Genomic DNA, 12944 nt, shown 5'->3' with positions numbered 1-12944 from the left:
ATGATTTTAGAGGCTTTATGCAGGCTAAAAAGATCACTTCATTTCTCCAGAGTGGAGCAAAGGAAGTTCCTCCAATACAGGTTCTGCATCAGCAGGAAAAGTGATAACAGGTGACTAAAGCAGGGAAAAGACAGCACCTCCAAATCAGGATGAGCAGCAGAAACACACTGCTAGATGCACAAAGGAATGGTGTTCAGTGGGTTCATGATTTATTCCTCAATCCAGCAGGCAAGGCTCTGACTGCCCTTCATAATTATCACATCCACTTCTTTTTTTCACTATTAATTCTGCTGCTCCTGTTCTGCAGCTGCAGTTATTTGTAAATTTTGTTATCTCTAGGCAGCAGTACCATCCAATGCTCCAATACAGAAATTGTGGCAGGGACCAGTCTGAGTTGCCATTTGACAGAGGTTGCACCTGCTCCCAGAATTAAAGGGGGAATGAAGCTGCAATACCACGATGAAAACAATTTCTTTCTGCAAATAAAAGCAGATTTAGCTTCCATTTTAATTCTGTCAAGGGCTTTGTGATCTCAGTTTGTCAATCTGATCCCTCTTCCACTGTCCACCACCTCCAGGTGGTTCTCTGTAAAAGTTACCACCTACATGGTCCTTTCCTGGCTGTTTTCACTGCCCAGAGAAAGAAAGGGGCTTTGATTGAATGTCTCTTCTCTGCTGTCCTGCCTGCAGTGTTTAAATGTATTTAATAACACATGGCATAAGCAATATTTGTTATTTTCTATTCAGCCCTTCCAAGTTGCAGCTTAATCCATGTTTTAAAGGGCACAGCAAAAGCCCAAAAGCATGGATGCAAACCCACAGAAACATGAGTGGCTATTTCAGTGAGTGTATTCCCAGAGAAAAAACCTCATCCCTAAACTTTTAACTCAAGCAGCTATGAAGAGTGTACTGGTACTAATTCATTCACAAGCACACCATTATTTATCAAATGTGTGTTCTTTAATTTAAGTCTTTATCAGCCTTTAGTACTCATGATATCCACTCAGTGACAGGAAGGGAAATGTGCATTGCAGCACCACCACTGTCCCTCTCAAGGGGCATGAGAAATTGAATCAGTTCTGCCCATGAGTTTCTAATTTGTCACTCCAGCTCTGGTTCCACTGAGCAGCTGCTCACACCTACAGACACCCCAATGGCCAGGGCAGACTTGCAAGAGAGCAGCATCAAACCAGACTTGCACACAGCAATGAAGAGAGTATGACAATAATAAAAGCAGCCTGCACTCTCCACAAGGGAGCTGCAATAACAACAGTGGCCATGGAGCCTGCAACCTTTGGTCACAGGTAGGACATGGTGGTGCTGAGAATTTCCACTTTTTCATAAATTCTCATGGTTCAACCTGAAATGGACACAGTGCCCCAGTTCAGGCAGCAGAACAGCACAGAGATCAAAGCTGTGTTTGACTGCTATTTCTATTACACTTTATGCTTCAAAACTGGAATAATCTTTGGAATTACAGCCTCAGATTGTCCAAATGATACAGCAATAATCCAGTGATAATGCAGAGAGATCTGGAGGTTTTTTCTCCTGGTAGAGAATATAGAAGACCTTGACCAAAGATTCTCCTCTGACATTTTAGGATTATTATATAGTTCATTTTTTGTGTCTCAGCATTGTCCTCTGGATATGACCCCATCTCTCCACAGATAGAAAGGTGCAGAAACACAACCAGCAACCACTGATTGACTCTTTATGGGGAAGCAACCACCAATCTCTTTAAAATCGATGATTTTTAGAATGGTTTTCAATGATTATGTCTTCTAGATCTCCTGACCTTCTTTTAAAGAAGGAAGAGAACCCAGAATTCAGCATACACACCATAGTCCAGCATTTTCCAGGAGTAGCAAATTTACTCTTGGCACATAACTGGTGAACACAGACTGGGTGCACAGCTGAAAGGTGAAAAGGTGCACACCAACAGGCAAGTGAAGTGAAAAGGTCCCAGAAAGATAATGTGTGGTAACAATCCTCACTTCTTCAGCCTCCTCCTGAGCTCTGGCTGGTGGTGCAACACCGGGGGGATGAGGCAAGAGGCAGTGGGCAGGAACTGATGCCCAGAAGTTCCACCTGAACATGAGGAAGAATTTGTTTATTGTGCAGGGACCAAGCCCTGGACAGATTGTCCAGAGAGAGTGTGGAGTCCCCCTCACTGGGGATATTCCCAAACTGTCTGGACACAATCCTGGGCCATGCCCAGCCTGACCCATTCTGACCCTCTGTGATCAGGGAGGGCACAGAAGGACCTCAGGAAAAAGGCTGGATACCTTTGTCTCCCACTGCTCACTGTCCCAAGGGAGAAAGACACAGATCACAGGATGACTGGCAGGAACATACAAATTTCAGTGGCAAATCTAAGAACACATGGAGCCAAAAATGTAGGATGGACACCATCAGAGTCAATTTGAAGAAATCCTGGCAATACTGCCAAGCAACTGCTATCAGATCTTAAATAAAGGGGGTTTGTAAATTGCCAAGCTCTTCTGCTATCCCCAAATCCCCCACATCATAAACCACACTAAATAAGGAAAAAAACCCAGGCAGCTTTAATAAAAAGGGCCATCACCTGACTTCACCTGAAATGGTTCCTGAAATGCCCAGACATGGAGGTAAAGCCCAGATTCCAAACAGACTCTGATATTTAGCACATGACAGAGGAAGGAACTGCTTGGAAAGATAAATGTGATTGGAAAGATAAATGGAAATGGTGATCAGCTGGCTGTGCTCAGTGAGTGTTTAACTGCCTCACTGATTAACCTGTACTCTTTTGTGGTTAAGATGCTCCATAATCCTGTATTTTTTCCTTAAAAAGCAACCTCTAACAACAGCATTAGATTTCAGTGGTAACAGTAAGACCTTGCAACTCTTACCCAGCTCCCAAGATGAGTAGGGAAGAATTACACTCTAATTCATTTCTACCATACTTTCTCCAGGAAAAAAAAATTGGCAAATCACACCAGACAAAGGATCTACATTATTACATAGTGCCATCTATAGCAGCACGACCAAAAATATTATTTTCCCCTCCTTTCAAACATTCACCTTTATTCTTTTACCTGGTTACAGAAGAGAAAACCCCTTACCTGGATATCAGTTAGCTTATTCAGGAAACGGGTTGTTACCTCAGGCCCATTCTCCATGGTTGGGATGTGCAAGTGCTGGCAGGGAACAAAGGGCAGGGAGAAGGGGAGAGAAAGAGAATAACTTGTAAAAATTGCTTTGCATATATTTGAGTATCTTATGGTTGCTAAAAGTTTTAATAAATATTTATCATGCTGGCTAGCCCTCCTTATGAGTAGGAAAGGCTGGTGAGTTTGGGGTTTTTGGTTGGGTTTTTGGGTTGGGTTTTTTTAAACAGGAGGGTGTTGCCAAGCCAGTGAGAAGTTAAACTGTTTTGTTCCTGTTCAAGAAAGGCCAATCTAAACCTTCCAAGAGATCTGTCCAAAACTGAGGGAATATTGTGCAGGCAGCAGAGGTAACATAATATGCAGTATTTCATTTCAAGGTATATTGTGTAGAAATACAACACTTCTACTTACAGCACTTCTCACTCAGCACCTCCATGTCTCATATTATCTTAGCATCAGCTAATACCAACACATTTATTCTATTTTATCCATTCAGGAAGCACCACCTAACAGACATTTACTGTACTTATCATGTCCAGTGGACAAAGCACAACCCTTTATGCAGCTGCACTGCCCCCAGCCCTCTGAACTAACTTGTGCTGACTAAACAGCACCAAATCAGCTTCACACTCTGAATGCCTGGGGAGCTCCAGCTGGGCAGGAGCAATCTCCCACATGCTGAACAGTGGGTGAAGGCAGCTGGGCACTGCCTAGAAACAGCTCTTCCACCAGAGCTGGGATCCCTGCAAGGAGGGTGAACAAGAGAGGAACGTGAGAAGGAAGGACAGCAGTGGCTCAGAAATTTGGTTCCCCGTAAAAATCTTTTCTCTCCTCGCCCTTCCCAGGTACCTTAGCAAAAAATACTGACTAAAAGATATACAGAAGAATGTGTTTTTCTACATTTGCAAACAGGCTGGGAACTGCTGTTTTCTTTGACCTTCCCAGAACTTGAGATTTTATATTTTCAGCTATTAGGAAAAACCCCAGATGACAAAAGTTCCCTTCTGACAACCAGTAACTCACTTGGGAAACAATAGACTGACACAATTCACCCTTCCAGGCAGTGCACCTTTTCTATCTCCCTTGGTTTTGGCTTTCAGTTGCAATTAACTGTGAAAGAATCCAGAAGAAAGAAGGAAAGGGGTAAAAAAAAAAAAAAAAGAAAAAGTAGACATTTCCTTACCTTGCCCTGATATAAAATTTTAGAGATGGGACACACAATACAAGCTGTTCCAGCACCAAACATCTCCTTCACTCTGTTCTTTTCCAAGGCAGCTGTCAGGTCACTCATGGTGATGTATCGCTCAGACACTTTGAATTCTCCCTGCACAAGAAGCAGCAACCATAAAAATTGTAAAAAGTAAAAAAAAAAAAACCCATTACTGCTTTTGTTTTCTGAAACATTTCCAACAGGACTTTTAGCCTAGTGACAATAAATCAAGTTTTGACTCTGATCTTGTGATCTTTTCAAACAGGCCAGTGTCACACAAGATAGATTTTCATCTCAAGAATGCCCTACAAAGATGCCAGAGGCTTGCCAGGTGCAATGCTGATGATGAAGGGGCACTTCCCTCTGGTTTGGTGCAGGGTATCAGTATCACATTAGGGAATAACAAAGAATTATTGTTATGGGACACTGGATCTCTCTACTCGTGGTCTCTAGCACGTTAGAGTTTGTCCAACCATTACTCAATTGTATCAATTTGCATCCCACTCTCTGACAATTCCTGAGCAAGGTACATTCTGTCGATTAGTTTCACCTGCCAGGCCAATTGGTGTGATGTATTTTTTAATCCCTAGTGAAACATTCCACTGCAGCCTGCACACAGCTGTCACATACAAAAATTAACTGTACTACAGGTAAGAGTAAAGCTATTTTTGCATCTGCAGTCTTAATACTAGGAGTGTTTTACCTTCTGCAAGAGTTGAAAAATGCACAGGAATCAATTGAAGGGATGTGTTTTGAGAAAAATATAAATGTCAGACTTGGCAATTTTTATTTCATGTAAATGTTTCTTTGAAATGTTTATTTCATGTTTCATGTGGTATTCCTGTTATCCCACTCTGAGCATAATCCCAGCCAAACCCAGGAGACAGGATCCTGGGCTTGATGAGCCTCTGGCTGTGCAGCATCCTCAGCCAGGCTGCAATAAAACCTCTGAACACAGCAAGGCAGAGTTTGCTGCATTTCAAGGTAGAAAATGCAGTCCCAAGTGTCCCAATCAGCTCTTGGGTTGCTGCCCTACAGAACAGGAACAGGAACCAGAGAGATGACTGCAAGAGTGTGGCTGGGCAGGCTGCATGCTTGTTAGGAGATACAAGGCTGGAGGCATGAGAATTAATGCAGAAATAATGAGCTGATGACTGAAGTACAGCTCTGGTCATGCACAGTAATTCTTTGTTTCCTTGCTCCAAGTGCTGCCACCAGGGGATTTAATGAGAAATTTCATGTTAATTACTGCATGGAGCTGCTTTAACAGCTTGGTATTGTTCTGTGTGACAGGTGTGGGTATTGTGATGCTCCTGAGAATCCCTGAAGGAGGATTCACACCCTGAGCTCCCTCAGGTTTAAGGGACTGAGTGCCTGCTCAGCCAGTTTTGTCAGCAGCACCAAGCTGTGTGGTGGGGCTGACAGGCTGAAGGGAAGAGGGGACACCAGGGGGATGACACCCTTGGAAGCAGGGCTTCTGCCAGGCTGGACACAGCTCTGAGCAATGTGATCCAGTGGGAGATGCCCCTGCTCACTGCAGGGAGGCTGGAAGAGATGGCCTTGAAAGTCCTTTCCAAGGCCAGGCTGGATGGGCTCTGAGCAGCCTGGGACACTGCAAGGGGCTGGAATGAGATGATCTTTAAGGTCCCCTCCAACTCAGGCCTTTGTATGAAGCCAGACTGGTGTGTGATTGTATGATTTAACCAAATCAGCTGAACTTTGGGATACTGAACTAGGATATGAACTTTAGGATCCTGAGCACCAGAAATGCAGACTTCTGCTGAAGTTATAACCTAGCAATTGAAACCATGACTGCCAAAGCACTCACCCAGCTGCGTGCCAGATCCAAAATGCTCTGCCTGGTCACTCCTGGAAGGATGATGCCATCTAAAGGTGGTGTTGCCAGCTCATTTTCTGCCAAACAAAAAAGCACCAGTTGAAAAACAATCAAAGAAACAAAAGTTTACTGACATTTCACCAAACATGTGGGTCCCTTACAACTCAGGATGTTCCATGATTCTGTGGCACCAAGAACAATCCCTACCCTGTAAGATGCAACATTTCTCAGAGTTCTCCAAGAACACAAACAGATACTCAGTTCAGTAAGTTGCTGTTGAGTGTTTGGAACCTTTTATATTCACCTTTCATTATAACCTTTAGATATTAATGTATTAAATCTGTTCCTTCCCCACTTTTTGGGCAGGGAAGAAACACTGAACACATTAATATATACATGCCTAATGCCTTGTAGATGGCTTCCTTCCTCAGTGCACTGTACATATAACTGTGTAACTTTCTAATGCAGCCACCCCTGGATTTATTCACTTGGACTCTCCTACCAGTGCATCCAAGTTCCTCTTATGAGGATCTGTGCCCACATCAGTGATGGGTGCAAAGTGCCATGCCAAAATGTACAGAAATGCTGCCCTGGAACAGGCTGCATGCTCTGCTCTGCTTTCACTAGCCCACAGGGTCATTCCCCAGCCTATCCCAGACTTCTAATGCCAGCAGCCCTCTCTTCCTCATACAGCCAGGAATAACAGACTCCCTTTGGGAGTGACTAGCACCACTCCTCTTTGTGATGCACGTCTGGTCCTCATTCTGGCACAACTATCACAAGGACAAGACTTTCCAACTTTCCACGAGCCACAGGGCTCACCTGATTCTAAACACTGCAAACCTGAAATTCTGCATTTGTGACCCAGCCACAATCTGATACACTCCTTTCTTTAACAGAAAACTTCAGATACTGTGGACTCTGACACCAAAGATTGTGACTGCACTTCTCTGTCTGGTGATGCTGCCACAGATCTTGCCCAGGAGCAGTTTAAGCTCAGTAACATATATTAATTGATTTGAGCTAGCTTGAAAAGGTGCCAGGCCAACCCAGCTGCCAAACAGCACTGAGCAGACAGGACATGAAAGTCTCAAAATGTTCCCAACAGGCTGCTCTGTAGAATTTTGTCAGTGTGCACATGATGCCTCCCAGCCCGGGGCCAGCCAGGGAACATCTGCTCCCCTGGGATCCTGCAGGAATGACACCACCACCCAACAAGGCATGCCAGAGCTCATCCTCCCTGGGAACCAATGCCAAAGCAGGCTCCACATGACATCAGTGTGTCCATCTCCCAAAAACCAGACTGTGAGCTCACACACTCCACTTGCCTTCTGAGTTATTTGGATGGGCTTGAGATGGATAGCTGCAAAAAGCAGGAGGAAATCATGTGAAGTGTCAGGGCTCCTCTTCAGCTGCCTCCTGCTAGTGCTCTGCTAGCAGCACTGCCTGCCCAGTGCCCTGGCACACCTGCTCTAGGCTTGCTCTAACAGCAGAATTCCAACAGAGACTTTAAAGGGGTTTGTAAAATGAGCTCTTCCATCTTGCACAACTGCAGCTTTGCCTGTGAACCCAGAGCAGGTAAGTCTGCACTCCCGGGATGCCTTCAGGAGTAGCCACGCTGTGACAATGCTGACAAATGCACCCAAATACACATCTGACCAAAGTGATACATTCCAAGTGAACTTCAGGATCCAGGAGAACCCAAAAAACCCTGTTTTCACTGATATTAACACCTCATTTCTTCTACCAGCCTGTCCTGGGTCTTTGTCCTTACTTCCCTCAGGCTCTTCTTTAACTCTTCCCTCATGCAGTCACTGCCTTTGCATCTGTTAATCTGCTTTCCTCAATTACTTTTTCATCCTTTGCTTTGTCTGCCACCTCCTGCATTTGCTGCTCTCCCCCCTACTCTATTTCTGGGGCTCTCCACTAGAAGAGAAGCTGCAATCCTGATTTTGTCAGCAGTATAATTGTACAAGACACTTCCATGGCACAATTAATGTCCCAACTGCAGAATACTCAGCAAAGTTGCCTTAAACTTTACCTGATTGTTCCAGAGAATCTTTTAACAGATTTACTTCTTAATTAATGAAATTTTGAAGTGGGGACCATTAATCACCATTCCAACTGCAGCACACAAACATTAAATAATGCCCAAATACTGTTTACAGTGCCTTAACACTGAAGACAGAAGCAGAACCCAAATGTTTGCAAATCATTTTGAAGGCATAGTTTTTCAAAACTGCACACAGATTTCATAGCTAGCAATCCTCAGGTTGGGCATGTGTTTAATTTTAAGTTTTTTAAAGGCTTTTTTAAAGCCAAGCCTATATTCAAGGCAGAAGAACAGACATTGTGAGAGGAAGTGAGTTTCAAGAGTCTCCTGGGATGGTTACATGCCCTGAAGAGGCATGTGGAAGGCACTGTAGGCTGATTACATTTTTCACTTAGTGAACATACACCATAAATAGGATTGGATGGGCGAGGTATTCATGCAATAACAGGGATCCAGTTTAGGCCATATTCTAAGCCCCAGAGCAGCAGTGGGAATACAAGAGCAGTATGGAGCAAGTCATGCTGTTTTACCAAAAATTTTAAGCAGTTTTTTTCCCCCTACTCCACCCTTGATGTTACACAAACAAAATATTTTTTCAGGCTCCTCCTGGCATGCAGAACAAGCTGTCACCTGTAGGCACTCAGGCTGCAGGAGAGCCTACCCCCACTGGGAGCACAGCTGTCCTCTAGGCCAGGCTTTACTGGGATTAGCCTCTGCTGACAAACCAAGGAGAGCAGCTCAGCTCCCAGCAGCACCTCAGAGCACAACAAGACGGGCATTTTCTTTTGATGATGATCTGCAGTTTCTGCCTCACTTTCTCTGCTCCCTCTCAGCTGCAGCATTTGCATAACAAAACCAAACAGCACAGCCCGAGTGAGTGTCCTTTGAGAAGTGACAGAACACAGTGACAAGCACGTTCCCAATCCCCGTGCCCAGCCACAGGCAGGGATGTGATGGCACTGGGAGAAGACCCCACAAAGGAAGAGTGACTCAGCACCCTGGGAGACACCAAGTGCTCCAGGAGGACAATGCCCATGTCCTGTGGAAGGACAGGGCTGCCAGCAGCCAGCCCTGCTGGGTGGCAGCAATTACAAGTTGTTTGCTCCAGCCAGCTGACAATAGCAGCATTGAGCCCTGCACTGGTGGCACAGTGATTGGCAGCTCTTTGGAACAGCACGGGGCTGCAGCTGCACAATTCCAGCATACTCCTGGTTCAAGTACAATGAGAACATTGAATTCCAATTATGTCCCTGCTTCAGTGTCCTTCCCTGGGCAGAACGAGCCAAAATCTATTTTCATGTTTTTCCAGCTAAGTTCCACGAGGCAGAAATTTGGCCATCTATCTACACTGACAAATCAACGGCTGCTGCAACAAGAAGAAAATGTCTGATATTTATCACTTCATTCATAAAGCTTCACAGACTCATTCAGCACTGAGGGACTGCTGTCCCTCTTCTTACAAATGTGGTAAAGATTTTGCAGAACAACAAGCAACAGAACTGGAGCTGGGAGTCCACTGCCTTGTTCTTCTAAGCCTTCTGAGGTTTACATTCTTGTACTGAAGTTTTCATGTAAATCATTGTTTTTACATTCCTCTCTGGAGGAGGAGAAATTTGACAGACTGTTGGTTTGTCCAGTGTCATTGGAGAGGTGGCTCTGCCATCCTCCAATCCACTGTCACTTTTGAATGCCTCTAAATGTTGGAGTCAGAAAATAAACTTCCCTTTATTTCACCTTGGAAGTTCCAGCATGCATGTCATTTTATTTTGTGTCCTAGAGTGACAGGAGTCAGGCAGCTGGATGCCAAGCACACTGCATCATCCAAGGCACACTGCTCTCCCCACAAAATGCTGCCTGCTTTCTGCACAGAGCTGACAGCTCTCAAAGGTACCCATGAAATGGGTACCTACAATGAAATCTGTCTGACCCCTGCACCTGCTGCCATGCAAAAATTCACTAACACCTCATTGCCTTGGAGAGAAGAAAATTACTTTTATTCAAAAAGAAAGTGTCTTCTTTCTTCTTGGGAAAAAAAAAGGAAGAAAAGTCTTTTATTCCCTTGCCTGTAGAATTCCAAGCCAGTTATCAGGTGCAGCTGTCACAAGCACTGAATACTTGCACACCCAACTGGTGACTCTGAGATGCCCATAGAGTTGGCTGATTTTAATAATTAGTTTGAATAGTTTAATCAGCATGCACCTTGCCCAGAGATGGCTGTGGGTAGAAAGAGGTAAAAATAGCTTAAATAATGATGATACCTCTTGGAAGCATCTTTTGAGCATTATTGATACCTGACACTCACTGATGTGTTTCTCTCACTGCCACCACCGGACAGAACTTCAAATTCCTCTAAGAAAACACTTTTGGATTGGATGCTGCAACACTTCTGGATATGGTTCAGGAATATCTGACTGGCCAGCCAGAGTTGATGGGAGCCACTCACCCTCAAAGCTAGAGAGCCTGAAGAGTTGCATAGCCCTGAGCTGCCTTTTAGCACATCTGCACTGCTTCTGAACCAACAGCTCCTGCAGCCCAAACATGCTGCTGGCACCCAGGCTGATGGGAGACCTTGTGCAGGGCTGAACTCTGCCCTCCTGAGCATGGGGACCAGCCCAGCAGTTTGGGCTGTTCTCAGCAGGCAGCACTCCCAGCTGCTCCAGGATCTCCTCTCTCCCAGCTAACAGCCACCCAGTCACTTTCAGAATGGACATTTCCTTTGTTTAACCATCTTCATTAAAAAGATTATGATCTGCATTCTAACAGTAATTTTGTGGATTACAGTCCCATTCATCTGCTCTGTTAAGTTTTCACACTTTATGTCACCATACCTCCATCTTCATTTATCCAGTAGAGAAACAGATTCATTGTTCCAACTTCAGTTATTTGGTGATCTTCCCCATAGAGCCACAAAACCTGCTGGCAGCCAAACTCCAGGGCTTCTTGCTGGGCATAAATAGAAGAACCATAATTCCTCCAGGGGGAAAAAAAAACAAAACCAAAGAGTGATGAGTACCTGGCTGGGCATCTTCTCAATTTAAACAAGATTTTGGGCACATCTACCTCATGAGCAAGTGCCCTGCAGCAGCCACTGCTTGGCCCTGGGATATTTTCACTGAAATATTCCACCAGCATTTTACCAGATTGTTTGTACCTACAACCCAAAAACTTTGAAGGGCTGAACAGCACCAACAACTCAACCATATCCATCCAAATTGTATTAAACATACTTCTTGTTCCATATTCTGGACACTGTAATCATTGCAACTGAAAACCCTCAGAGAGCATTTATCTTTATTTAGCAGTTGGCATCCTGGAGAGGGAGCAACAATTCTCCACCAGGTTTTGGAGGTTTTTTGTTGTTTGGGGGTTTTTTTTGTTCATTTTTTGGGTTTTTTTGTTTGTTTGTTTCTTTTTAAATTCATCTACCTCATGTCAGATGGGTAATATATGTTAGATGAAACTCTTGGAGCACAAAAAACACCACAGGTGAGCTATTTTTTTTTCTAATAAAAGATATTAAGAGAACTAGCATCTTCAGGAAATGCAGTTGTGTCTAGATGAATTCCACATCCTTCAGGAGAAAATTTTTCTAAAATGCTGCCTGCAGAGTGAACCTAACTGAATAATACCTACTGCTTTGAGGGGAAAAAAAACCCTTTTTACTTCTAATCTCAAAGAACCTTCCAGACACAAAGGCAGCAGCTCCAAAATGCTGACCACACTGAAGCCAAGTTCACACCTCTGGGAATAAAGTCATTACTGACTCCAGACTACTATTTTTCACAGCTGATGTATGAAGGATCCACAGGAAACAATATACTTCTAGAAGTAAGCAGAATCTCATAAACAAAATCTCTTTCAAAAACAAAACCTGAAGAACAAAATCTCATTGAAAAAAATCTCTTAAAAAAAAATAGCAAAGGTTCAGATCATCAGCTTGAATGAAGGGAAGTTATTTTCCTGCCCTCTGATTATTGCAGCAGCTCAGCTGAGCAGCACTTGACAGCTACTGACTCCTGCCTAGCAAAGAAACTCCTGGCTGGGACAATGCAGGGGAGGAGGTGAGCAGCCAGAGCACGCTGCTGCACGGGTGATGCAGCACAAAATGTAACTCCAGGGTCAACTCCTGCAAGGGCAAGAGCCAAAGCATTACATGGACACCCTCCAGGTGCACCCCCTCAGCTTGAGATGCTGCAAAAAAATCAACTGGCTCCAATATTCAAACAAAAATAGGCAAGTGAGTTGCATAAATAATATTTGCAAAGTATAAATTTGAACTCTTTGTTGTAGTATGTTGTTTATTTAACTACTGCATTTAATTCTGCTGGATTAGATACTGCACTAAAAGCCAAATCTGCTTTGGGAGCTGTGCAGAAAAGGCAGGATGGTGTTTCCTTACCCCCCCACTTTGCAGTCTCCTGTTCCCCCTTTCCACGCTCTCACGTATTTTGGATCTGCCCACAGGGATATTGGATTAAAGCTTCCACTTGCAAAGTAAGGGCCCACAGGGCTCAGAATGACATACAGCAGGGCTTTAGTGGGCTTCTTCACTCCAAGGGAAGGCTGAAAACAAAGAAAGCAAACAAATCCAAAGTTACAGGTGTCCTTCAAAGATCAGGGGCTGCACCATCAGCTTTTGAAACTGCTTTCAGTGGAACTGCAGCAGCAGAGTGCTTTGACCAGGACAGTGCAATGTGCT

General features: G+C 44.2%; 1 protein-coding gene across 2 annotated transcripts in view; it reads right to left on the bottom strand.

The window, feature by feature from the left end:
* BCAT1 (branched chain amino acid transaminase 1) overlaps positions 1-12944 on the bottom strand; it is a 48368-nt gene that overhangs the window by 1206 nt on the left and 34218 nt on the right. For both annotated transcript variants that reach the window (XM_009095178.4, XM_050969704.1), the window contains exons 6-10: positions 12645-12808; positions 11074-11216; positions 6184-6269; positions 4329-4469; positions 3101-3175 (exon numbers count right to left, since the gene is read on the bottom strand). In XM_009095178.4, the coding sequence (XP_009093426.3) occupies positions 3101-3175; positions 4329-4469; positions 6184-6269; positions 11074-11216; positions 12645-12808 (609 nt within the window). The remainder of the gene's footprint in view (positions 1-3100; positions 3176-4328; positions 4470-6183; positions 6270-11073; positions 11217-12644; positions 12809-12944) is intronic.

This window comes from Serinus canaria, chromosome 1A (assembly GCF_022539315.1).
Source record: "Serinus canaria isolate serCan28SL12 chromosome 1A, serCan2020, whole genome shotgun sequence".
Taxonomy (NCBI): Eukaryota; Metazoa; Chordata; class Aves; order Passeriformes; family Fringillidae; genus Serinus; species Serinus canaria.
The sequence above is the reverse complement of the archived record's forward strand: the minus strand, read 5'-3'. Positions and strand labels throughout refer to the sequence as shown.